Raw genomic sequence first — 26,966 nt, 5'->3', positions numbered from 1 at the left:
TAATAGAAGGACTAGGGGACACTCAATGAAGTTAGCATGTAGCACATTTAAAACTAATCGGAGAAAGTTTTTTTCACTCAACGCACAATTAAACTCTGGAATTTGTTACCAGAGGATGTGGTTAGTGCAGTTCGTGTAGCTGTGTTTAAAAAAGGATTGGATAAGTTCTTGGAGGAGAAGTCCATTACCTGCTATTAATTAAGTTGACTTAGAAAATAGCCACTGCTATTACTAGCAAAAGTAACATGAAATAGACTTAGTTTTTGGGTACTTGCCAGGTTCTTATGGCCTGGATTGGCCACTGTTGGAAACAGGATGCTGGGCTTGATGGACCCTTTGTCTGACCCAGTATGGCATGTTCTTATGTTCTTATGTTGTTTTTGTAAATAGGTATGAATTAGCAAACCAAGTCATTTCAAAGGATATTGTTTTAGAATCGGCACGCACATGTGCGCATGGAGAGTCCTGCATGGGATCATCACTACTAATGCGTTTGTGATGCACCTAAATCCGATGATTTCAGAGTCTTGTCCTTATTGTTCAGATAAGGAAACTATTTTTCATGTGTTCCTGCAGTGTCCTAGGTTAAAATCTCTTTTTGATCTGATGAAGGACATTTTTTCCTTATTTGCTCTTGATTTCTAGAGATGTGAATCGGAACCGGAATTGGTTCCGATTCACATCGTGAATTTTTTTTCGTGCGGCCCGATCGGGTTTTTTTTTTAATCTGCTGCGCCCGAGCCGATAAACAAAAAACCCACCTCTACCCTTTAAAACAGCTCCCTTAGCTTCCCCCACCCTCCCAAGCCCCCTAAAACGTTTTAAAATTACCTGGTGGTCCAGGGGGGTTCCGGGGAGCGATCTCCTGCTCTCGGGCCATCGGCTGCCACTAATAAAAATGGCGCCAATGGCCCTTTGCCCTTACCATGTGACAGGGTATCCGTGCCATTGGCCGGCCCCTGTTACATGGTAGGAGTAATGGGCAAAGGGCCATCGGCGAAATTGAGCGTCGGCTGTCAAACCCGCTGACAGCCGCCGCTCCAGGCCAAAAGGAGGCGCTAGGGATGCGCTAGAGTCCCTAGTGCCTCCTTTTGCCCGTTTCTACCGCCGGACCTAATTTAAATATTGAATCGCACGCACAGGCAAGTGGCCTGTGCGCGCGCCGGGAGAGCAGGCGTTCGCCCGCTCTCCCGCGGACTTTACTGAATCGGCCCGAATGTTAGTTGGAATTCCTCTTCAACAATAGCTTTAACCCATTATGCATTGCTCCTAGCAGATAATTAAGAAAGCCCCATTAGCTGCTGGCACTTGAATTGGTACACAACCCCAAACATGTAGTTTCTCCTAACAGAGAAAGTTCTGCTAACTGAAAACCCTCTGGAGCAGTAACTCTTGGACTGAACATACAGGGATAAATATTCAGCCACTAAGCGGCTAGTTAAGTTAGCTGGATACCCATATCTGGCTAACTTAACTGGAATATTCAGCGGGTGCAGCTGCGCCACTGAATATACCCGGATAAGTTAGAGTTAGCCTGATATGTGATATCCGGCTAATTTTAGACCTGTCCTATGGTGCATCTAGAGCTAGCCAGTTAAGTTAACTGACTAACTCTGCTTCTTCCTGGAATGCCTACCTCCTTGCTAGAATTTAGACGGGTAAGCCTTTTAAATATGTGGCTAAGCCATTTATATGGATTATTTTCCCATTATCCGTCTAAATGGCTTTTGAATATGTACCCCCCCAGTTTCTTTTAGTAAACCACTCTTCAACAAGTCCCAGGTTTTGTAGCAGGAAATTCCTTAAAAGCCCCCAATCTGCTGCAGCCAGTCTGTAGCTGTGCTTGTGAACCAAACCAAGTTTCTTTTAGGAACAATTATTCAAAAAGAGACTATAGAAATAAAGAGTTTTTTAAAGCAAAGATTCAGTCTTTCTATCATAGGTGTCCCTGAATGATGTGTTTCTATCCATCAATTAAGGTCTTAAAAGACGAGCTGTGAGCGGAGTGCATCACCCTCTTAATGAAGATGAAGGCCCCAGCGTGAAGCGAGTAAGCGCCAGAGCCTTCATCTTTGCCGCAAGGGTGTTGCACTCTGCTCGAGGCAAGCCGGGATCTCCTGCCATTTTCTGCACAGAATTTGGCAATTCTGCATGTGGGGGGGGGGGGGGGGGGGGGGGGGGGGGGGGGGGGGGGGGGGGGAGGGATTCTGCGCTCTATAGTAGCACAGAATTTCCCCAGGACTAACATTGGAATAAGCCCATAGGCGGTAAGTTTGTGAAAGCTTAAAACTGTGAATGCGGTTACTAACATTAATGAAAGCTGTCAGTAACAAGCTTAAATGCTTCTTTCAGCTATTAACCTGGTCTCATGCTCTAACAAGAAGTAAGTCTTGCATTGAAGCTAATTGAAATTTCCTAAACTCTATGATGTTTTGGATGAAATCTTAACTGCTGTGTAACTAAAGGAGAAGGAAAATAAAGCTGTGCTCTAGTATATTTGAGTGGGTGTGTGATGATTGAGGAAAAAAGGGTTTAGAATTTAGAGTTTCAAGCTTCATCTCTTTAAAGTTTAGGGGAGTGAAATTGAGGTGATAGGTGACCAGAGAGTGATCCATTAACAAAAGTATATCCCAGGGCATTAGAAAAGGAAATAGCTCAGGGTATGATAAACTGACTGCCCTCATGGGTCTACACTGCTAAACCCACTAGTTGTAATAACTCTCCTGTATAGAATCCGGCCAAAGACAGTACCCTCTGTAGGACCAAATGCAGGTGCATTGCTACACCTGGTCAGTGTGTAGTAAAGGCCTTCTTATGCAGGGAGGGACTCTGGTTCCTCCTTTGGTCAGACATATGACTATTCAGGGCTGAGCTAAAGCAGGAAAACCATTCAACTGCAGCCAGGTTATGTAGGTGTGGAACCTTTAAGCTGACAGATGATTATCTTGAACAGCAATTAGTTTTTTCCCCATTCTCTGAAGTATAAGAAAGCCCTCTCATATCTAAAGAAGAATCTGGTTTTATGGCCTTGGACTTCAAGGACTCAAGGCCTTTCTCTCCATGTCCAGATTTCCTATTCCCATATCTGCCCCAAGCACTGTCCTAGGCTCCAGGGCATTGAACCTGAACGCAGTATCTTGGCACTGATCCACATGTGTCTCACTTAATTCACACTCCTCTCAGGATGCTATTCAGTAGTCCAGTCTCTCTCTTGGGAGGTTAGAAAAAGCCTGAGCAGGTAGGTTTTCACAGTTTCCTGCAAGGAATGTATTTGGAGTCTCCGTCATGTTTTTTTTTTCTTATTGTAGGCATGAGTCTTATAAGATTTAGTGGGGAGTTTAGTTCCATGGCAGCTGAAATGGGGACAAGAGTCCTAGTGGAGATCAAGCATGTCTAGGTCTAGGCTGAGAGCCAGAGCCAGCTGTGTAATGTTCCAGAAATCCTGACCTCTAGTCCAGGAGAAAGCAGCTTGGGTGGCAGTGGTCTATAAAATGCCATTAACTGATGTGAACAAGCTGAAGGAATCTAGTAGCCCTCAGGGTCTCTGGTAATTGAGTCAGCAGAAGCTCATGTCACCAACACCATCATCATGCAGATGGATGTTTTGAGCTAATAACCTTGAGACTGGCAGAAGCAACCTTTGCCCTACTAGGGGTCAGGTGAGGCATCTTCATAAGTGGATTTCAAAGCAACCTGATGAAGCTCCAAGATGAGCAAATTTTTCAGCCCAAAAAAGGAAATCGGGAGCCCACGAGGGTTGTATATCCTGATAAAACCATGACTGGCATTCAGTCTCTTGCATGTGTTTCCACCGGGAGCCTGGACATTCCCTGGACTAAATTCTGAGATGCAAGCAGGGTTACTCCTTCACCTTTTCCCCAGTCAGAGAATTCTTCCCTAGAAGATCCTTTCTATTCTCTTTTGCAACCTTGACTTTTATTTATTTATTTATAAACATTTGATATTCCGCCTTTACCAAATTGGTCTCAAGGTGGATTACAATCAGATCCAGGCTATCTAGCAAACATACTTTGTGTCGGGAGTTACAGCATTCAGTGGCTTGAAAGAAGACCATGTAGAGGGTTTGATTAGAACTTGGAGCCTCTGCGAGGACACTTTATGGAGGAGACAATATTTCTTTATGTATGATCCATTCATTTAATCTTGTCCTTTTGCTAGAGGAGAATGGAATGAAGGCATAACCACAAGTCTCGCAGAGGGCAGAGACTGGCTCTGGCTTGCTGAGAGGGACACAGTCACAGAAGCTTTCTCCCTACTTTCTCGAAAGGGACACTTTCTTCCAAGGAGTCAAGAATGAAAACCTTCTTCTGTGGGAGGTCTTCTCAATTTGTAACCTGAGCTTAGTTTTGAAAGGATCTGGCTTCCCTTCCTCTTGAGCCTCATAGGGTAATGTCTCTTTCAGTCTTGTTGTGAAGCGAGTCTTCTTGATGTTCTGTGGTAATTTTAAAGGAAAAGGAATATCTGTGCAAGTATTCTCCCTCTTCGGAGTTTAGTATTTCATTTTTGTCAGAATCATGTATTTCTCATTTCCCTGTACGTACCAGGATCAGTCCAGGACACCTGGGTTGTGACTCCGCACCAGTAGATGGAGACAGAGCAAGACCTGTCGGACTCAGTCATATATGACAATGTGCCAGTCACAGCCCCTCAGTCTTACTCTGTCTCCAGTAGATGGTGCAGGTGCAGTCACAGCCTCTGCCTGCCCTGAGTGCTGTTAGTCAGTCAGGGTTGAGTTAGTTTGATTTTAGTTAGTGCTGGTTGATTGTATTCCCAAACTGTTTTCATTTTGTCCTTGTGAGGAAAGTCCCGTCCACCCTGCCTCCCAGGGGGGTTGGGAGGTTCTGAGGGGACCATCCCCCCCTGGTTGAGGCCGCTGCTAGGGTCGAGGACCCGGCTGATCGAGTAGCAGCGTCGGGGGTGACACCGGGGAGCCCGGTTCACTCACCCCTGCTGGAGCAGGGCCCCAGGACCGAGGACAGCGGCAAGTTTAAAAAAAAAAAAAAAGTTTTCTTTGTATTTCTGTCTGCCGGCTCTCCTTTGCTTCGCGTCTCCGCTCGGGTTTTCTCGGGGGGGGGGGGGGGCGCCCGCTTGCCGGGGGGGGGGGTGGAAATTGAATTTAATTTTGAATTTTTTCCTTTTTGCCTAAAGTCGTGTCGGCGTTTCATTTAAATCAATCGATTGAGCTTCCCGCTTTCGCGGTCGGGGAGTCCTCTGACCCGAAATCGAAGGAATTACGGAAGCTGGATGTGCGGAGGTCCCTCCTTCGCTATCTGGAGGTCACTAATCCTTTTCGGGTGACAGATCATCTTTTTGTTCTATTCTCCGGTCCAAAGAAAGGTGCCGCAGCGTCCTGGACGACGATCGCCCGTTGGCTCAAGGAGGCCATTGGCTCAGCGTACCTGGTGCGGGGAAAACCGGTTCCCGTGGGTCTCCGGGCTCACTCGACACGATCCCATGCTGCGTCTTGGGCGGAAGCTTCTCAGGTGTCGCCTCAAGAGATTTGCAGGGCGGCTACCTGGAAGTCGTTAAATACCTTCATTAGACATTACCGGTTGGATGTTCAGGCTCCTGATTCTGGGGGTTTTGGAGAGAGGGTACTCCGAGCGGGTCTCTCTGCTTCCCACTCTTGGTAAGTTGGCTCTGGTACATCCCAGGTGTCCTGGACTGATCCTGGTACGTACAGGGAAAGGAAAATTAGTTTCTTACCTGATAATTTTCGTTCCTGTAGTACCAAGGATCAGTCCAGGATCCCGCCCGCATTGCTGTTCTGAAGTAACGGAGAGTCCGCTCGTTGTTTGATTACCTATTCTGATTGCTTGTTTCGCTCTCTCGGTTGGGGGAGTTCTGTTCCAGTGGGGGTTTTGAATTGCTCCCCGTTAAAGTTAGTTTATCTAGCTAGTTTTCCTTGTTCATGGTTTTTTCTACTTTGACATTGCATAAGACTGAGGGGCTGTGACTGGCACATTGTCATATATGACTGAGTCCGACAGGTCTTGCTCTGTCTCCATCTACTGGTGCGGAGTCACAACCCAGGTGTCCTGGACTGATCCTTGGTACTACAGGAACGAAAATTATCAGGTAAGAAACTAATTTTCCTTTATGATAGTGAGAAAGTGGGACGATGTAGGCCAGGACAGGAACAACCGTGCTCAAATCTGTTATAGGTCACTTTTTGAGAAGTTTGTAGATGGCCAATTTCTTCTTAGATAGGACTTTAGTCTGTTGATGTGCCTATTAAAGCACAGTGGTTTCTAAGGCATTGCTTTTAGGAGAATTCAAGGAGATGAGCACTTTGGCCTGCTCCAACAAGAATGTGCAGGTTCAAGAGGGCTGAAGAACCCACTTAACAAAAGCTCAGGAGTTCTTATAGGCAAGAGTCAGAATTTGTCTTTCTGGATGATAACTGTAGGCAGTGACCTGGTCTTCATTGCACCCCTGCTCTAAGCACCTCGATTTGGGAGCGCAGGCTGGGAGAGGCTATGCCATAGAGAGCTATTGTGGCTTCCTCCTGCCTCGTCTGGGTGGTGCTTGGGTATGTCCCATTTGTCTGGACTGATCTGGCATGGACAATATATCTTGAGGTAGTAAAACTTTCACCATCAAAACTATGATATGTTATTTTCCAATCTGTTTATAGGACAGATTTGATGATATTGACTTTGAGAAGGAAGTACGAGGAAATCAGCTTGGACCAGGATTTGTGTATATATCACCCCACCACAATTGGCTGGCAGCAGTAGCCCGGGATGGAAGGCTATGTCTTTTTGATTCCTCTGAAATGGTAAGTGCAAATCATGAAGAAGAGTGAGACTAAAGTCAGGGCTTTATGGTCAGATAAACATGTAATATAATTGACCAAAGAACTGGAAGAAAAGGTACAAGTATGAAAGTAATTGGATTTTATTATTTAAACAGTTAAAGCAGTTATACTAGCCAGAATTTAGATAATTTCATTGACAGTGCAAACAAAATCATTAAGAATCTCGCTTCTCATTCTAATTTTTATTTCAGTCATTAGGAAATATTAGAGTTACATTTTTTTTAATGCTCCTGCAGAATAGGCTCTCTTATCTTTTATTAGTGTAGTAGCAAGTTGGGGCTCTGCTTTGTGGACTTGTTCATGCCCATGCAAATAACACACACTACTATATACACCTGGATTCTCTGTAGCTGTTGCGCTGGAGGTGGACCCTTGGGCCGAGGTAGGGTTGACCCAACTTGTAGGTAGGGACCTACGGGTCCCCAACGTCAGCAGACAGAGTGGGCTGATGGACAGAGGCCGCTGGAGCTTCACCAATACCAGCCCTCTCATTCCCCGCGGGTTGAGCCTTTGAGTGCCGGGGCTGGCTGGACTTTATTTATTTTATTTATTTATTTAAAAATGTTTATATACCGCTTTTACAATTCGAAAGAATTAATCAAAACGGTTTACAACCAAACATGCATAATAATAAAAACATAACAGTTAAAACAAATTAAAACTAACAATTAAAATATTAACACAATAAACATTCAAGACTTAGGTGGGCCTCTGTGTGTAGTCGAAGTAGTGATTGGGATCAGCCTAGAGACAGCAGATGAGAGATGGTGCAGTCTTACTCTGGACAAGGTAGAGTCCTGGGAACTCGGGCACCAATGGAACGGAGGCAGACAGGGGGCACTCAAGCAAAAGCAGGCCGAAGCCTGAATAGACCACGTCCAGGGAGTAAGCCAGAGAGGCGTCAAGGAACAGGCTTGAGTCAGGGCTGGCGGCAATCTGGAGGCAGTGGCAAGCAAGGCTGAGGTCTGATCACAGAAATAGTCTAGCGTAGTCAACAATGCGAAGGTCTAGGTCTGGAGATAGGCAATAGCATAGTCAGGCGAAGCAGAGGTCTGGGTCTGGAGATAGTCAATAGCGTAGTCAGGCGAAGCAGAGGTCTGGGTCTGGAGATAGTCAATAGCATAGTCAGGCGAAGTGGAAGTCTGGGTCTGGAGATAGGTAATAACGTAGTCAGGCGAAGCAGAGGTCTGGGCTTGGAGATAGTCAATGGCGTGGTCAGGCGAATCAAAGGTCTGGGCTTGGAGAGAGTCAAAGTCCATGTAGACAATCCTAGGTATGAAGCAAGGCAGGAACAAACGAGGAACAGAACGCAGGGATGAGACGAATCTCTAAGAGGCAACGAGCCCTCGACCAATGAGGAGACCTGTTGCAAAGGCAAAGCTAGGGAGCGGAGCCTGTGCTTAAATACTGGAGCTCCGCTGACGTATTCATGTGGGGCTGCGGCTAGGTTCCCGCCGCAGTCCCTACTTAACCATCAGTGATGCACGCGCACTTAGGGAGGGGAGCGGCACCGAGAAGGAGCATCTCTCCGTGGGCCACGCGGAGAGGCCCGACGTGAAGCAATGGATGTAGTGGCTGGACCGGGAACGCCGGGGTCTACAGCTAGACCGGAGGCACTGGGGGAGGCCCGAGGATGGAGCTGACAGCCCACAGTTGCCAGCGAGAAGGAACCAGGAGCTGAAGTCACTGTAGAAAGGTGAGGGGGCTGTGCTGCGGGTCTGCCGTGGACGGCATGCGTAACAGTAGCTTGTAATTCCTTTTATTGTGCAAGTGCAAGAATCATCCAAAATTGACATAGGGAGGGTAATAAAATATAGGGAATGTATTTTTCAAAGCAGTTTCCCCGGATAAAAAGTATTTTACTCAAGTAAATTAGCTGTCTGACAATTGCCACCCTCAATGCAGTATGACAATATGTATACTCTTAGCCACACTGAGAGTAGATGCTCCTGGGAGTGTAATTAGGTTTGTCAAGGAAAAGTACATGTATAAATTTGCACATTGAAATCTTCATATGTACTTTCTAATCAAAATTCTACACGCAGAAAAAGCAGATACAAGTGACTCCGCGTTTTGTACCCATGGCATTTTAAATAAAAAATAAGTACCTGATTTCACTTTGAAAATGCCATTAGGTATAGGCACATGAGGCCAATAACCTGAGTCTCTGTCAGTGCCCCAAGTCCCTTGAAGCCTCTGTCTTTTTGTCCCCTTCATCTAGTCTTCCTTGTCTCTTTCAGCAGCTTGTAATCAACTTTCTTCCTTTTGTGACTTGCTGCTTAGTTTGCGCTGGCGCAGTTCAATGACAAAACTGAACCACGCAAGACGCCATAGATGCAGTGCCCCATGGTTCAAACTCTGTCATTGAATTGCACCAATGCAAGGAAGCAGCATGGCATGGGAGGAAAAAAGGCCCGTTGTAAGCTACTGAAAGGAATAAGGAAGAGGGAGGTGAAGGAGATAAAAAGATGGGGAAGCCTATTAAAAAAGTTTAAAAGCAGCTCCAGGGGACTTGGGAGACCCTTAAATTTGGTTGCGGAAGGATTGTGGGGTCACCTAGACTGGGAGGAGGGAATTGTGGAGACTTGGGAGATGACAGATGTGGGGAACCCACAGATTTGATGAATGGGGAGGGAGATTGGGGACACCCAGATTGGGAGGAGAGGGGAAGATTGGGGATGGGAGATGAAGAGGAGACCCAGATTTGTTGAGTGGGGAGAAGGGGAAGTGGAGTAGAGACTCAGAAATGGGGGGAGGAAATGGCAGGGATTGCCAAATGGAGGGCAGAGAAGGGAATAGAGGCTGCTTGTAGGGGAGAGAGAGTGGATGCTGAAATGTGTGGGGAAAGCGGGCACTCAGTGAATGGGGGGGAAGCAGGGACTTGGTCTCGGCAGTTGGGTGGGCAGCATGAGTGAGGATGTATTAGATGGGCTGGGAATTATGAGATGCTGGGTAGAAGACAGGGTCTGAAAGGTGGGGAAAGGTTGTAATATGGTGTGAAGGACCTGGAGGGTTGGGGACTTGTGAGAGACAATGGAAGGGTAGAAATGGGGCTAGGAGAGGAGGTGAATGAGTAGGGAGTTAGAAACAAAAGTAGGGGGAAGTGATGAATGAAAGATGGAACTGAGCTAATGAGGAAATTAAAGTGAGGAGATGAAATAGCAGAGGAAAGTATTTGAGAGTTGAAGAGGATTGAGTACAGAGGGTGGCAATGGGGGACCAGGGAGTGAGTGAAAGAGTGGGAAATGGGCTGGTAAAGGAGTGAGAGATGAGGGTGGGGAAAATGGAGGACCAGGGAGGGGGTGAGTGTGGAGATGGCTGAGGGATGGGATGAGAGTAGAAGATGGAAACAGCGGCGGATTCCCGAGGAAGACCGGCCCGGGGATTCGCCACCCAGGCCGGCCCAGGACACATCACGTGGTCTGCCGAGCGCGGCTCCATCACTGGAGTGACCGGCCCACCAGGGGATGCTCGATCCCCCGATAGGCCAATCCGCCCCGGATGGAAAATGTAGATGAGAGGCGAAAAGAGAGACATTGAGGACGGATGGAGGAAAGAGGAAGCGTGAAATGTAGCTAGGAGTGGATAAAGATGTAGAAAGAGAAACTGAGAAAAGAGATGAAAGGGAAAGATCAATGTCAGGACTGCTTTAAGGCAGGAGAGTGTTGTGCATCCCGGCCACGTGGGTGCCACGGCCGGGCCTGCTCACCTCGCGCTGCCCTCCACAAGTGCTGGCCTGGCTGCTGCCGCTAACCTTCAGCATCCCCGTCGCTCACCACGGCCTTCTTCAGCATCCCATCCCTACAGGCTTCCCAGCGGAGCTCCCGATGGGGCTCCGCGTCTACGGCTGTCTCGGCCCTGCCCCTAGGCACGCGCGCGGCCGATATCCTGTTTTTTAAAGGGACACGCACGGGAAAACCGAGGGAGGCGCGTTTAGATGATATCATCTGAGCCCTATATATAAGGCAGGGCTCAGTCTCCTGATCCCTGCCTTGGCAATCGGGTCAACACTGTTGATGTGCTAGTTAGTTTGCCTTCTCCTGTTCCAGCATCTCCTGTTCCAGTGTCTCTCCATTCCCAGTGGCTCCTTGTGTTCCTGCATCCTTCCCAGGTAGTACCTCTTCGGACTGACATCTGGTACTGACCTCTGCCTGCCCGACCATTCTCTTGCCTGCCACCTGGAACTGACCATTGCCTGCCTGACCATTCTCTGCCTGCCGCCTGGAACTGACCACTGCCTGCCTGACCATTCCTTTGTCTGCCACCTGGAACCGACCCTCGCTTGCCTTGACTATGCTCGGATTGACCCTGGTATTGACCCCTGCTTTGGCTGACTATTCCTGGACTGATACTCTGGCTCTGACCCTTGCGCTTCACTCGGACACTCTCTTGTGGCCTACTGTGATTATCGGACCAACCTGCTTGGAACCTAACCACGGCTACCTCTTGACTAGACCCGCAGGCGCCTCCTGTCATGCCTGGATGACCTTCCTGAACTGTTGCCTTCCTGAGGTCTCCGGAGCTTCCAGTTCGGGTCTAGTCCATCCACTCTGCATCAGCCGCGCACCCTTGCTTATGGTGGGCACACCCCTCCACTACCTCTCTGGGAGACCACCTGAGGCCCACCTAAGTCCAGGCTGTCCGGATACCCAAGGGCTCAACCTGCGGAAACCCAGGGCTGTTACTGGTGAAGCTCCAGATAGCCTCTGTCTCCTCGTGTGCTCCGCCTCCTGGTGGCAGGCGCTCTCTGGGTCCGACCAGAGGGCCGTACCAATCCTGCACCAGGCCAAGGTGCAACAGAGAGATAGGAAACACAAATGGACATGAGACACTGGAAAAGGAGTAAGAGAAAATGAGTCTGGGACCAACATAATTAGAAAAATAAAATGTCCAGACTTCAAAGATAGAAAAAACATTTTCTTTTCAGGTTAGGGATTGGAATATGTCAAATTTTGGAATGTGCATCTCTGATATATTTGTATTTTGTCCCTGCATGCAGAAACTGGCTTTGTGGGGTTTCTATTTCAGTTTTTCCCTGAATATTTCTAATTTGTAATTGGTGGTCACTTATTCTGTATTTGGTGAATGTCTGCCTGTGACACAGATGAGGTAAGGTATTCTGTTAGCGCAGAGTTTCCCAGTGAGTGTGCCATGGCATATGGGTTTGCCTTCAGATCTGATCAGGTATGCCATGGAAAAGTCACCACTGCCTGTTATTCAGATCTAGACCAGCTCATGGGTTATGTCTTTAGCACCTTGCAGCAACAAGAGACACCAGTGGTGGCTCCTAAATATGTAGGAGCTCCTTTTTGAGCACATGTATAATCATGCATGCCTCTTGTTCCCAGTCCTGAATTGTGAGAATTAATGGTCAGCATGCAGGTCATGGATAGCTGGGCTGTACTTTGTGCAGCGCACACACTGCACACAGCACCTCCTTCCATCCTCTCTCGTTTTCCCCAAGCTGAGTGAGATGTTGAGCATGTGCATGGAACACTAGATGTGACTAACACTCAGGGTTGGGAGTAGCAACAGTGAAGAAGCTCTAGCAACCACATGCCGCAGCCAGCGTAACTAAGGGGGCTATTTTCCATGTTGCGTTATGGAATTTACACATGCATTAACGTGTTTTTGCATGCGAAAAATGCCTTAACGCATGCGAAAGGCACCATAATGCATGGTGCAATGCTAATTTTTAAAAGGGGAGGAGTTGGGGGTGGGATTTTTTGAAAAGTGGGCTGGCTTTGCAAAGTATGAAGCCATATCGCACAGTTTTAATGCCAAAAATAGAAGGGCTGAGAGAGAGAGAGAGACTGTATATATAAGGCCCTTCTAGTAGTTAGCTATTTATATAGGTTGAGAGAACATTGTACAAATATCATCATCGTGTGAGTTTTCTCACTCCGAAGGACATCAAATCTTCACAAGAGTGTACTGTTCTGTTCGTACATCTCACTGTGCATGTCAAAGTGGCCCCTAACCCCTACACTACTTCCTAAACCTCACCTCGAGTTACTAGGTGGGCCTCCTATAGAGATATAAATAGCTAATTACTAGAAAGGCCTTATAGATTGACTCAGTTTCCCTCCCTCTCTCCCTTTCCCCCCCCCCAATGGTTGCAGGTAGGAATGTATATAGCTGGAGCTGATCCACTGTAACAGGTTCAAGCATGTCCACTCCCTCAGTCCCATTGTTTCCAAATTTGGAAGAGAGACTGGCAGTTCATCCCTAGCTCTTCTTTTGGCCATATAAGTCCTCACTCTCTGTTCCAAGGAGGTAGGAGAGCCACGCAACATTTTTGTTGTGCCTTAGGCTTGAAAAGGTTGGGAAACACTGGTTTAGTGTATAGTTTCCATGCAGGAATGTATATCAATCCTGTTTGTTTTGTTTTTCTAGTATGAGGCATTTTGCTTTTCAAGGGCCTGTTGTAATATTTACTGTGCTGTATTTTCATGGGTAAGGTTGTTTCTCTTTAAGTCTGGCAGTTGATGTACTATGGTATGGCAGGGTTGCTCTATAGGTTCATTGTACATCTTACATGACAATGTTGTTGGTAGCAGAGGGAGTTTGTGTTGTACTTACTGAGATGACAACAGAATATTTTTGTATGTTGAATAGTAAGGGAGAATTTTCTAAAAATAAATTTTCGGGGGTGGGTGGCAGGCAACGAGAGAGGCAGCACAGATGCATTAGCTTCTGGACACTGGAGACCCTTGGTACATCTCTGTCCCAACTTGGATAGTTTGAAAATTGCCCCATCACCATTTATTTTGAAAAATAAAAAAAAAACCCCAAAATATATTAGGAAAAAAAGAGACCTAGGAAATATTTTTTTAAAACTCAATAATGTCAAGAAACAGATGTGTTGATATTTGAAAGCATCTCGCTATTGCTTTATGTTGCATTTTTTCCCCTTATTTTAGGAGGTTATGTTTAGATTTAGAAGGTATATTAGTCTACCTGAAGGCATTAGAATCCATCACAATTTTTAATGTCATGCTTTTTAAAATATCAAGCATGTGGATGCCAGAGATTAATTTGTATATAACAATTCAAATTAAAATAAAATAGAAGGCCAATATTCAAAGCCATTTAGACAGATAACTCACAAGTTATTCAAAGCTAGCAATTTAGATTGATATTTTCCAGTAGCGATGTGCAGGAAAAAAATATTGTTTCATTTTAAAATTCATTTTTTGGGACTCAAGTAACAAAAACATTTGTTTTTTTGTTTAATTCATTTTTCATTTGCCATTAAAGTTAATGGGGAAAGCATTGCAACCTATATTGGGCTCCAAAATTGGGGTTTTTTAATGAATTGTCTTGGAACTTGTGGTAAGAAATTATCAGAAGAGGGAAAGAAATCCAAGGTACCTAGAAAGACTGTGGAAAGTGGCACAAAAAATGGTTGACTTGACCCATTTGCCCCTTAAAGGGGCAAATGGGTCAAGTCAACTCATCCTTTTAAGTTTTGTCATCCTTTTAAGTTTTGTCATCCTTTTAAGTCAACTCATCCTTTTAACTCTTGCCAATGCTGGTATCCATTTGCCCCTTAAAGGGGCAAATGGGTACCAGCATTGGCAAGAGTTCTTCAAGTCATTGTGAGAGGAGGAAAAAAGCTGCAAAAGTGGGAAGAACACCACAAGGCTCCCAAAGAGGGCACCAGCAACAGCGACATGAATCCTTGATGGCATCTTATGTGGCAAACTGGCACCAAAAGTGGCATCAGCATCCTAAGGCACCGTGAAGGGGGAACAATGCAGAAAAGATGGCAGAAAAATCCACAAGGCCCTGATAAAGGGGCCAAGCAGCACAAAGAGTGGCTTCACGACATCAAACAGTATGAGAGATACAAAGCAGCCTCCCAAACTGGCAAGAACAACTCAAGATGTAAGGTCTGGGGTACGGCAGCAAGGCACAGTAGTGAAGAACTCCAAGGTGTAAGGTCTGGGCATGGAAGCAAGGCTGAGTGGCACTGAAGACACCTTGTCATGGGGACCTCAGGTATTAATATCAAGAAACCCCTTACACATTAAGAAAAGAACAATTCTGCTGTTAGTTCATCTTCAGTACAGAGCAGAGGAATGCAGACAGAAGCCTCTGACATGGAATTTTGCTTAACGCCTAAACTTAAAAGGATGAGTAACAGAGAGAGATAAAAAAGCACCGCCAATAGGTACAATTATGACCTTCCCTCGAGATTACATATCTTCAGCTAAAAGACCTGGCAGGCTTCCCAGACAGCAGCTCAGCACTAAGCTCTTTGTGAGTCAGTAAATTATGTTTTTATATAATAGAAAAGCAAGAGGTTTTTAAAACCTGTAAGCCAGTATTTAATTTTTAGAAACTGGATTGTTATACATTAAGCTAGTAAAATAAACTATAAATAATATCACTGCAATGTAGCAGCAACTTCTTATAGTTTATAAGTAAGTGCTTAATAACATAACTGTGATGTACCTAAACAGGAAGACTAGGCATACAGCCAGCTAAGCATAAAAGATGGTGTAGGTAGACTCTAAAAGTCTCTGTCTATAAGCCATTGTCTATATATTTGTCTTTGTTTTATACATTTGAGTCTATAAGTTTCTGAGTACTGAATCTATAAATTCATAAACAAATAAAAGGTATAAATATAATATGAATTGTGAGCTCATAAACATGTAAAATGTATCAATATAATATGAATTGTGAGCTCAAGGCTGCTGTCTTATCTCTGCTGTGACAGAGGATAGCACTCCAAAACCTGGAATTATCCTGTATATGTAAATTAACCAATTTCTTTCTGTATCCATTTTAAAAACGGATACAGAAAAATAAAATAACTATTGGAGTAATGATGTGTTACACTTATATAATATGGGGTCCTGGAGAGAGAGAGTGACCAATAAGGGTACTCCTTGTTAATGATTCCCTCCTCTAGCACTACCTGACAGAGTGAACTCAAGACAAACTTAAGTTGTAGCATTGAGGGGTATAGAAACAAGGCAGAGTAGCATGGGAAATACCATAAGAAATTGCCATGCTGGGTCAGACCAAGGATCCATCAAGCCCAGCATCCTGTTTCCAACAAAGGCCAAACCAGGCCACAAGAACCTGGCACTTACCCAAACACTAAGAAGATCCCATGCTACTGATGCAATTAATAGCAGTGGCTATTCCCTAATGGCCGGATTTTAAATGCCCTGCGCGCCGGCGAGCACAGAGCCCCGGGACACGCGTAAGTCTCGGGGCTTCGTAAAAGGGGCGTGTCGGGGGCATTCCATGAATGACGCGGCGTTTCGGGGGCCCGGGGGCGTGGCGCCGGCCCGGGGGCATGGTCGAGGCCTCCGGACCAGCCCCCGGGTCGGGTGATGGCTCGCCAGCAGGCGTAAATCTGCCAACAAAGGTAAGGGGGGGTTAGGTAGGGGAAGGGAGGGGGAGGGCGAAGGAAAGTTCCCTCCGAGGCTGCTCCGAAATCAGAGCGGCCTCGGAGGGAACAGGCAGCGCGCGCAGGTTGCACAAATGTGCACCCCCTTGCGCGCGCCGACCCCAGATTTTATAAGATACGCGCGGCTACACGCGTATCTTATAAAATCCAGCGTACATTTGTTCGTGCCTGGTGCGCGAACAAAAGTACGCGCTCGCGCAAAATTATAAAATCTACCCCTAAGTAAATTTGATTAATAGCCGTTAATGGACTTCTCCTCCAAGAACTTATCCAAACCTTTTTTGAACCCAGCTACACTAACTGCACTAACCACCAGTCATTCTGTTGAAGCACACTTGCCAGTTGTCAGAGTCAGTACAAGAAAATGAACTGTGATAAGAATCACTTCTTTTTAAATAAGCTATTACATTCCCTGCTTGAACTTGATCTAGCTGCTAGGCAGAATTTTGATTTTATTATGAAGTGGGCTTTCCAAATGAAACTATCATATTCAGAATGTTACCTGCAGTAAGATTCCCGGTAATGCTGACATCCCTCCTCAATGCTGGCTCCCAATCTGGTGCGGCACCGTGCGAATAGTGGGCTGACTTCGCCCCATTTTTACATCGGCTGCTGGCAGAAGTCCCTGCTAGTGTGGGAAATTAGCCATATTTAAAGAGAAGCTCTTCAGCACCGTGCTACTTCGGCCACAAGTTGCTTGTGTGGGAACTCTGTCGGATTGCTGCCTTTCTGCCTCCTGATCTGACCCAGACTGTCATTGGATTCACTGCCTGCTGCCTGCCTCTGGATTTGTCGCCCTGGTTCTCTTGTCTGCTGCCTGCCCAGACCTGGATTGTCATTGGATTCGTTGCCTGATGCCTGCCTTTGGATTTGTTGCCCTGGTTCTCTTGTCTGCTGCCTGCCCAGACCCGGACTGGTATTGGATTCGCTATCTTCTGCCTGCCTGCAGATTCTGCGGCCTGGGTTCTGTGGTCTGCTGCTTGTACCGATCCAGACTATTCCTCGCATCCCAGAACCTCTGCAAGACAAGGTAGGTGGTCTTCTATCTTTTATAGCATAAACAACATCTGTTGTTTATGTTATAAAATGTCCATGTGGCATATTTTATATAGGAAAGACAACTAGAAAAGTAAAAACAAGGATATTGGAACACTGTAGCCAAATTCGAACAATGTTGAAACAGCCCCTTTGGTATGTCATTGGCGTGAGCATGAACATTCGACTGATGATTTGATGTTTTTTGTACTGCAAACCATTAATAATAGAAGGGGAGGTGATGTGAATAAATTGTTGTTAAAAGCAGAACAATGATGGAATTTTTCTTTGAAAACTTTGATACCTATGGGTTTGAATGATCGGTTGGATTGGGTAGCCTGTTTGTGAAATTGTAATTCTTTCAGCTGCTTGTGGAAATATTGCTAAATCAATTTGTTTTTTGATAAACAATTGAGAATAGTAATGTGAGGACTTGTAGTTTTTTGGATTGGATTAAAAAGCCTGCGAAATTACCAGCTGAGAATGACTGTGTGGTGGGATGCTAGAGTGTTGAAAACTTAGAGTTTTTTGTCTAGTTTGGAGAGCCTTTTAAAATTTCTTGCACTGTGTGGAAATAGTTGAGAATAGCAACGTAAGTAAGTTGGTGCATTGAGACGCCATTTTGTGGATGACTTAGAGCCTTTGATTGGCTCAGAGAGCCCTTTAAATCATCTGGGAGCATATGTTCTCAAATACGTCGGTGAAGCAAGACGTAAGAACATTTGCAGTCGTATGGGGGTTTTTGATTGGCTATGGCCGGATTTATATTGTGCATTTGAGAGCCCTTTAACTTGTCCCGCATTTTGAAAACAGCTGTATGAGAATGCTGAGTTTTAGGGAGAGTTGGTTTTTGAGCGTCTTTGGTGGTAAGTCATTCTGCGTGATGTTTTTCTTCTTAAAAAGAGCTGTAGTTGATTTTTGAGATATGGTGGCTTTGTGTTTTTTTGCGGCTACATTTCTTTGTGATTTTTCAGTAAGGAAGTCAATAGCAAAAGCAGTCTGAAGATGTGGAATTTCTGAAAAATGGGTGTGTCATGGTGAGCATCTTGATGGTGAGTCTTTTGTATATGGAGGTTTTTGAAGAGTTGTTTGTAGAGATTGATGTGATTTAATTCTGAAAAGCTATGGGCATTTTTAGTGGTTTTTGTGACTCAGGCAGCATTTTTGTGATTTTTCAGAAAAAAAAGAGAGACAAAGGGCCTCATTAACCCTCAAATTTGCGTTACAGACCAGTAAAGGGTTATTGCGGTCCACGATAGTTCCAGACAGCCTAGAGAGAGAGAGAGAGAGAGAGAGAGAGAGAGAGAGAGAGAGAGAGAGAGAGAGAGAGACTTACTATAGTGCCTATGCCCTAGACAGGTATTTTAATCCCTATGGGAGGGCCACCTACTAACTCGGGGTGGGGATTAGGTATGAGCGTCGGGGGTTGGGGGCCACTTTCGCATTCCACATGAGACCTACGGAAAGAACAGTGGTCTCTAGTGAAGATTTGCTGGCCGTCGGAGTGAGGAAACTCCAAGAGGAGATTTGGGCAACGTTCTCTCCACCTAGCTTGCTGGACACTCTACCTGGGCAACAACAAGCTAGGTGAAGAGAATGTAGCCCAAATCTCCTCTTGGAGTGAGTTTCCTCACTCCGACGGCCAGCAAATCTTCACTAGAGACCACTGTTCTTTCCGTAGGTCTCATGTGGAATGCGAAAGTGGCCCCCAACCCCCGACGCTCATACCTAATCCCCACCCCGAGTTAGTAGGTGGCCCTCCCATAGGGATTAAAATACCTGTCTAGGGCATAGGCACTATAGTAAGGCTCTCTTTCTCTCTCTCCAAACCGGCAAATATCACACACTGGGAAAACATCATGAATTGCACTAATGTTTTCGCGAATGGCGAACACATCGCCGCAGGCGATGTTTCCCCACTGCACGAAAGAAGCCTCATTTGCATTGGTAACGCCCCCTAATGCGTTACCAATGCAATATTGGAAAATGAGGCCCAAAGATGGAATTGTGGAGATAAAAAGCTTGGTTTGTCTTTTGTGTGGAAAGAGTAATATGCTGTGAAAACTGAGGTTAGTAAATTGGTGCTGATTGAATATTTAATGTACTTTTTGACTAAAAGAACATTTGTTTTTGAGAAATTTTGGGGAAATAATGATAAATTGTCATTGGAATATTTTTGCAGTGTGGATACATTTGGGTTAATTCGTGGAGGAAATGGTTGAAGAGTTGTGTACTATGCCCCCCTGAAGAAGCCTATTGAATGGAGAAACATTTTGGGAGTATGAATTTGTGAAATAGAAGTGCAAAAGAAATACAGTGCTGTAAAGAGTGAGTGGAATAATTGTATTGTTATATAGATTTTTCAAAAGAAACATTTTTTAATAGTATGAATGTGTGTATGAATGAGTTTTATTATGGTGAAAATTTGTTATTCACTCCGATGATGAATAGAAATTGAATGTTTTTTGTATACAATAATAAAAATATTTTTTTAATGAATTTATGTCACTATATATGATATGTTGTGTTAGAGCATGTGATATATTTTTTATACAATTGCCATTTTTTTGAGTCACTGTTGAAGCACACTTGCCAATTATCAGATGCAGTACAAGAGAATGAACTGTAATAAATATTTTCTGGAAATAAGCTTTGATTACATCCCTGCTGGAACCTGATCTAGCTGCTGGTTGGAATATTGATTTTTATTATGAAATGGGCTTTCTGAAGAAGCCTATTATCACATGCAAGATAACGAGATGGTTTCTCTAATGAAAGTGGTGTGATTTTCCTGGAAAGTAATGAGGGTAGTTTTATTTAGAAACATTTTCCCATATTCAGTAGCAGTACTCTGGTTGTTCCATTTGATGATTCTGGAGGACTTTTCTCTGCCTGAGTGATACTTTTACCACACTCAGAACATGTATATTGTTTCTCTCCACACTCAGTGGTACTGTAACAGACTACCTACTGACACTACTACCTTAATGTATGTGTGCAGAGAACTATCACACACACAGTCAGTTCTGATTCTGACTGCTGAGCTGACAATAACAGGATCCACAGAGCAGCCCGGTATGCATCAGCTCTGTATTACCAGTGCTCACCTAGTGCCCACAATGCTCTGCCCACTGCTTAAGCCTACAGAAAAATCAATTGGAGTGCAGCTAATCTCCCCACTCACTTCCATCTTCCATCCTCCCCCAAGGGAGAGAAAAACTGCAACATAGAGCAACTGCTAGTGCCTGCCTGCCTGATTTCTCTGGCAAAGCTCAAAGCACCAGCATTTTCCCAAGACAATAACTACAGAAGGAATGCACACTCGGCTGGATTTTAAAAGGGTTACGCGTAAGTCCTGGGGCTTCGCAAAGGTGGTGTGTCGGGGGCGTGTTGGGTGGGTGGCGCGGATTCTGGGGTGTTCCGGGGGCATGTTGGGGGCGTGGTACCAGCCCGGGGGTGTGATCGAGGCCTCCGGACCAGCCCCTGGGTCGGGTGATGGCGCGCCAGCAGCATGCTGGCGCGTGCAGAGTTATGCCTGCCTCTGGCAGGCGTAACTTTCCCAACAAAGGTAGGGGGAAGGTTTAGATAGGGCCGGAGGGGTGGGTTAGGTAGGGGAAGGGAGGGGAAGGTGCGGGGGTGTGGGAGGAAAGTTCCCTCCGAGGCCGCTCCGATTTCGGAGCGGCCTCGAAGGGAACGGCCAGCGCGCACACTGCTCGGCACGCGCAAGTTGCACAAATGTGCACCCCCTTGAGCGCGCCGACCCCGGATTTTATAAGATACGCGCGGCTACGTGCATAGCTTATAAAATCCGGCATACTTTTGTTTGCGCCTGCTGCGCAAACAAAAGTACGCACACGCGTAGATTTATAAAATCTACCCCACTGTGTATATTATATCTCAGACAAGCTCATTCTTCAAGATCTGTGTCACTGGATTTTATTTATTTTTTTTTTTAAGAAAAATGTTTCACTGAAATATGTGTTTGTTGTCTCCTTGACAATATGTCCTTCCCAGGTCTGACAAGACAGTGAAGTCACATATGACTCACTGTAACAGTTACAAACTGTATTGCACCTGTTTTTCCTGTATAGACTATAATGGCCATTGAAATAAATGGGGAATAAAACAAAAGAAACAAATAGGATTTGTTTAATTCAGGGGTCCCCTTCAATTCATTTTGGGGACCCCCTTAAAGAAAACTGGACCCAATTTGTTTTGGGATGCCCATTTGCTTTAAAAGAACGTGCATCCCTATTCTCTGGCTAAAAGTTAGCAACATTAGACGTGATCTGCTGGGAGCGAATGCTTCCAGGGTATTTCAGGTAATAACTGCAGAAGCATTGAGCCTGGGTTGCGGTCGGCTGCTACTATGATCTGGGCTGAAGAACGTTTAGCCAGACAGTACCAGGAGGGTGGGAAGAGAAAGAGTGGGGGCAGGCAGTTGGGCCATGGAGGCAATGGTTTTTTTTTTTTAAAGACATTTCTTGAAGGGAGCAGGTGGGGGGGGGGGGGGGGGGAGGTGGGCTGGAGGTGCAGGAGACCAATACCTTTTTTTTTTTTTTAATTTACCGGAGGAGGAGGGGTTTTGGGAGAGAGGTTGCAGTCTCAGCCTTACAGGGCCAATCATTTGGAGCTCAGTGGGAGGGGCAAGGGAATTTGTAATAGGGCACTAGACCCCTGAGCTTTTTTTTTTTTTTTTTTTTTAAACCCTGCAGCTCAGCACTTAACTAGCTATATTATTTTGACTATAGCCAGTTAAGTCTAAAGATATCCAGGAAACCATAGCCAAATAGCTTTAAATCTAACCAGCAAAATTCAAATAGCCTGTTAGGTTTATACTTATCCAGCTATGGTTAGTCAGATAACTTTATTCAAGGATATTCAGTAGGATGTTTATCCAGCTGATTATCCCTGCTAATTTATCTGGCTAACGTTAGCTGGATAAGTTTATCGGTTTTCTGTTTCTTTATATATTGACCTCTAGATGACTAGTTTACATCTGCATTGCATATTTCTTGTCCTAGAATCCTGACTTGTTTATGATCCTTGAAGATTTATAGTAGATTTATCGGTAAATTGGCTGCAACTTTAAAGTAACAACATGCATTATCAGTGGCAGTTAGGTGCAACTTATATTGATACTGTAATATCACATATTAAAATCTGCAACAAGTATAAGGAGACACAATAGTGAAGAAGATTCACAGGACCAGTTTTTTATTAGTCTAAAATACATTAACACCATTCCAAGAATCAGGCTTCCTCCTTTTTTCTATTCATCCTGCCCCTGCTCACTGATGTAGTATGTAGCTGGCTGGTGGACAAAAGGAAGATGAGGAAGAGAGGCAGAGGACAGCAAGAAGAAGAGCCCTAATGGTTATCTTCTCAACTTTCAATTACATTCAGTTGTAACCTCCTATTTTCTTCATCTTGAGTTGTCTTATATAGGGTATTAAATTTTGGCTTAGGTAGTGAATCACTGCTTCTTTGGTAGTAACAAAACTTACTGTGAATGGACTACTGGTTCAATAGCACTTCTAGATTTCTGTTTGAGTAAAACCTTGGTAAAGTCAGCATGACCACAAGCAGTAACATAAATCTGAAGTTTCCTTTTCTATCTGGAAAGTAGAAAGCCTTCTAAACCATGAAGTCTGGTCTAATGTTTGTTACTCTGATGCTCTTTTTACTTTTCAGGAATGTTTTGCCCAGATACAATGCCACTCATACCGGACTGGGGGAATCAGATCAATGGGCTTTTCAGTAGACGGACAAACTATTGTCACTACTGGTATGAAGGATGGTGCACTAGTTTGTCTAGGATGGACGTAAGTGCTACAGTAAAGCATTAGCAGATGGAGCTGCTTCATTGTGTTGTCTGGCAGTTGAAACGTGGCCAATTTCAAGAGTTTGGTTCTTGCGTTCATTTCTTCTTTCAACCAGATATTATAATTGTAGAGGGGAAGCTGTGGGCTAGTGCTGAGAATACTGAGCTGTGCCTAGCCTTTCTTCTACCATCTTTCTGAGACTCCAAGAAGTACCTCTGTCTCCTGTCTGCCTTGGTTTGCTAAAATGTAATTGAGTAGTAATGACTTAGTGCCACATGTGTATCCAATTGGAAAGCATGCTGTAAGGCCATCTGTCCTGGAGATGACATTATGTATGTTTCAGAAGTACTAAACTATAAAGCACATTGGGATTCTGTTCAGATGAAAGTTGCTATATAGATTTAAATTATTATTGTTATCTAAGTATGGCATCCCAGTTTTTTCTTCTTTGCTTTAAAGGGAGGAATTTTGAATATATTGCCTGATTATTATTGCTAACATCTCTAAAATTATCTGATATTCCATTTTGATTGCAATTTAAAGTTACATGTTTCCTTTTCAGGATCACATAAATAGTTGCACTGCTACTATTAGCTGTAATACTTCTATGGAAAGATAGTCTGCTGATTTCTTATGCATTCACAGATTTGATGCACCTTGAGCCCTCTACAAAAAAATTATGCATATCTCTAATCTTCAAGAGCCACAAACAGATCTAGTTTTCAGGCTTGATGCATATAACTTTAGAATATATTTTGACTATGACCAGTTTTGGCAAGGTAGCACTCAGTATCAGTGCTGCCTGGCTAAAGTTAGGCTGTGCCCCCAGAGTGCCCCCAGTACTACTTTTAGCTGGTAAGTTTTACTCAGATAATGACATACCTGATTAAAATGTAATCACTGCAAGGAGCAGGATTGTGGTTTAACCAAAATAAATGGTTAAATTCCGGCAGCTTAAAGAAAGATCTGTATTTAAATAAAGTATGGAATATTCCAGGAGAATGCAAGATTGCCAGAAAGGCAATTCAGAAGCAGTCTCAGATAGCATTTGTTTACACAATAGATTAAATCCAATTTATAGACCATTTTCCTAATTAGGCGACATTAAATACAACATCCTTTTAATAGGATATTATAATTTAATTTCACATATGTTAATGAAGCTGGGATTCCTGTAAATCATGTGATTTCTTGTAAATTGAGCCCATAGGGCAGGAATGAAACTTAAAGCTGAACTCGGCATACTTTTTGACGTTTGGCTTAAATTCTAGTATTTCAGCATATTCCATCATGTCAGCAACCTTGAATAATTCTGCAAGACTAATTAGTATAAATTCTCAGTGAAAAAAACCTTTTCAAAGCACCCTAACAGTAGGATATTTAAAAATTCAGTTTGTCCTTCTAACTGCTAAATTTGAATACTGGCCTCCATGTTTCTGCCCTGTCTTGTTTATAAAACACTTTAAATATAGACCTGCAAAAGCTTCTGCTCAGGAAAAGCACACCTTACTACTCCATAAACATTGATGCAGTCTGATGTAAGCTTGGATAGTGCCATCTGTTTTCATTCTTGGAAATGTTAAATATTTTGCTTCGTAGTACTTTAGAGCAAGACAAGCAGGACGAAGTTACTAAATATGGGGAGTCTATTTCGTCTCTGCTGAAGGACACCATTTCCAAAGAAGATGCAGCTCTGGAAAAGATGCCCTTTTGGATATTACAATTGGATTCGAAAGAGGAAGAGAAGGTCTCAACTTTTTGTAATTCAGTTTTATAAATATTTTTAAAGTTATTCATTTAACTGCCCGTAGGAACAAAAATAAATAATTGTACTGTAAAATGTTCTAAGAATTAGAATCTTGGGCTCGAGTCACCAAAATTTTATGCTTAGAAATATTTACGACTGAAAGATATTTGCTGCCTTCAGCAGATCAAAAATATTTTCAGAGTACCTTAAAACACACTAACAAATGGGAGTGCACATGTTGGAACTTTCACATAAATAGGGTTTGCTTTATGTGTAAGGATTGCCCACACTATTTGCTGTAGAATTGGAATATAACTTCAAAAAAGACATTTAATATAGAAAAAACGAAAGGGTGGGGGAAGGTTTAGAGCCAGAAAAATAAGGTAAAGAAATGATGTTAAAATACCTGCCATTGCAAATGATGGGGGCTGTGTGGTAGCAGCAGTTGCCTAAGCAGAACTTAATCCCTGGAAACATATTCATGTGTCAGGCCTCTGCTAGATGTAGGCAAGGCTCATCTGTATCTGAGTGAATGAATTTTAAGAGGCTGGTTTGTTGATGGTGTTGAGATCGCCTGCTTCACAGGCCAAATGTCTTTACAAGGTGCTGGGTGACTGTCATGTTTTTAATCTAATATTATGACATTTGCCTTTCAGCAGAACCAGTCTGATTGCAATTTGGGTGAATTGAGCCACTTGTGATTTGCCATTACTGATTTCCATATGATTTGTTATGAGGTTGATATTCAAAGGAATTTATCTTGAATTATCCAAATAAATACAGGGACTGAAACTTTCAAAGCGGTACACGGGCGTACATTTGGGCGTGTGCATTGGCCCGCATCCTGAGACGCAGCTATTTTATAACATATGCATGAATATATATATATATATTGCGCACAAATCCCACTTCTACCATGTAAGTGGGGGGATTTTAAAAGGGGACATGCGCCGACGCCATTGCCACTAAAATCAGTTCATTCCCAGTTCACTCAGTTAAGGGATAAGCCTTCCAAACTTCCCTAGTTTAATAGTCTTCCTTTCCCCCGTTAGCCCTGACTTTTAAAACCCCACTGATCTGCCTAGATTTTTTTGTTTTATTACTTACACATCAACCATAGCAGAAGTAAAGTTATGTGGCAGGGGATCCTGCCATATGTTAAATATTTACACGCAAATTTCAGGTTAAATTCCCAGAACTCCCACGCCCTGCTCCATTATGAATACTTTTCATCTGTGTATGCAAGCCCAGCTTTAAAAATCTGCGCATGCAAGCCCAGCATATTTGCACATCCCCTAAATGACATAGCATCCCCTCATGCATGCCAGAGATGGCAGTGCAGTCTCCTTGTGAGAGAGGGTGAGCAAAAGCCTGGGCGGTAAGCTTTGCTGCGGCACCTTTGGTATCATGCCCAGTATTGGTTGCCTATGCATGTCCGTGCCAGCGCACAGATATTCTGACACATCTATGACACCACTGTGCCCACCAATGCCTACGGCATGGAAGAGCTCTCACCTGCCATGGTCACTCTTGCCACTCCGTGCAGGTTACCCCCAAGCCTTATGTTAAGGATAGTGATATTAAAAATCAGAACCAAGCAACTGAAACTCATACCACAATTACTACTAGCAACAATTTTACAGAGTGAGCAGTCTACCTGATAATTCATACAATGCTGCTGCTTGAACTTGCTTTGCTTTTGGACTTGGCTGTAGAAGCGGTCTTGCACTTTTTCCCTAATCAGTACCCTAGACTGTAAAATTCAGAGCCCAGCATTAGTTGTTGTCTGAATCCAATTCCCCTTTTCTCTCACTCCCTCCATCATTGAAGTGAAGATTGATCCTACAATTGCATCAAAATCATGTATGCTAGTTGGTTAAGGGTAGTAATCTCCATGCCTCTATTAGGGATAGCAGCTGCCGCTCCATGATGGTTGCCCTCATGTACCCTTTTCATAATTTTCAACTCTGCCTTTAGGTATCCACAAGGTTTATCCCATGCCTTTTTGAATTCCTTTACTGCTTTTGTCTTTACCACCTCTTCCGGAAGGATATTCCAGGCATCCACCACTTTCTCTGTGAAGAAATG

General features: G+C 44.2%; 1 protein-coding gene across 1 annotated transcript in view; it reads left to right on the top strand.

The window, feature by feature from the left end:
• Positions 1 to 26,966, top strand: part of CFAP43 (cilia and flagella associated protein 43) — a 368,309-nt gene that overhangs the window by 134,483 nt on the left and 206,860 nt on the right. The window contains 3 exon segments of the mRNA XM_029610740.1: positions 6,659 to 6,802; positions 23,001 to 23,131; positions 24,731 to 24,878. Coding sequence (XP_029466600.1) covers positions 6,659 to 6,802; positions 23,001 to 23,131; positions 24,731 to 24,878 — 423 coding nt within the window.

The sequence above is a fragment of the Rhinatrema bivittatum genome, chromosome 7 (genome assembly GCF_901001135.1).
Source record: "Rhinatrema bivittatum chromosome 7, aRhiBiv1.1, whole genome shotgun sequence".
NCBI lineage: Eukaryota > Metazoa > Chordata > Amphibia > Gymnophiona > Rhinatrematidae > Rhinatrema > Rhinatrema bivittatum.
This window is presented reverse-complemented; position numbering and strand designations above follow the sequence as displayed.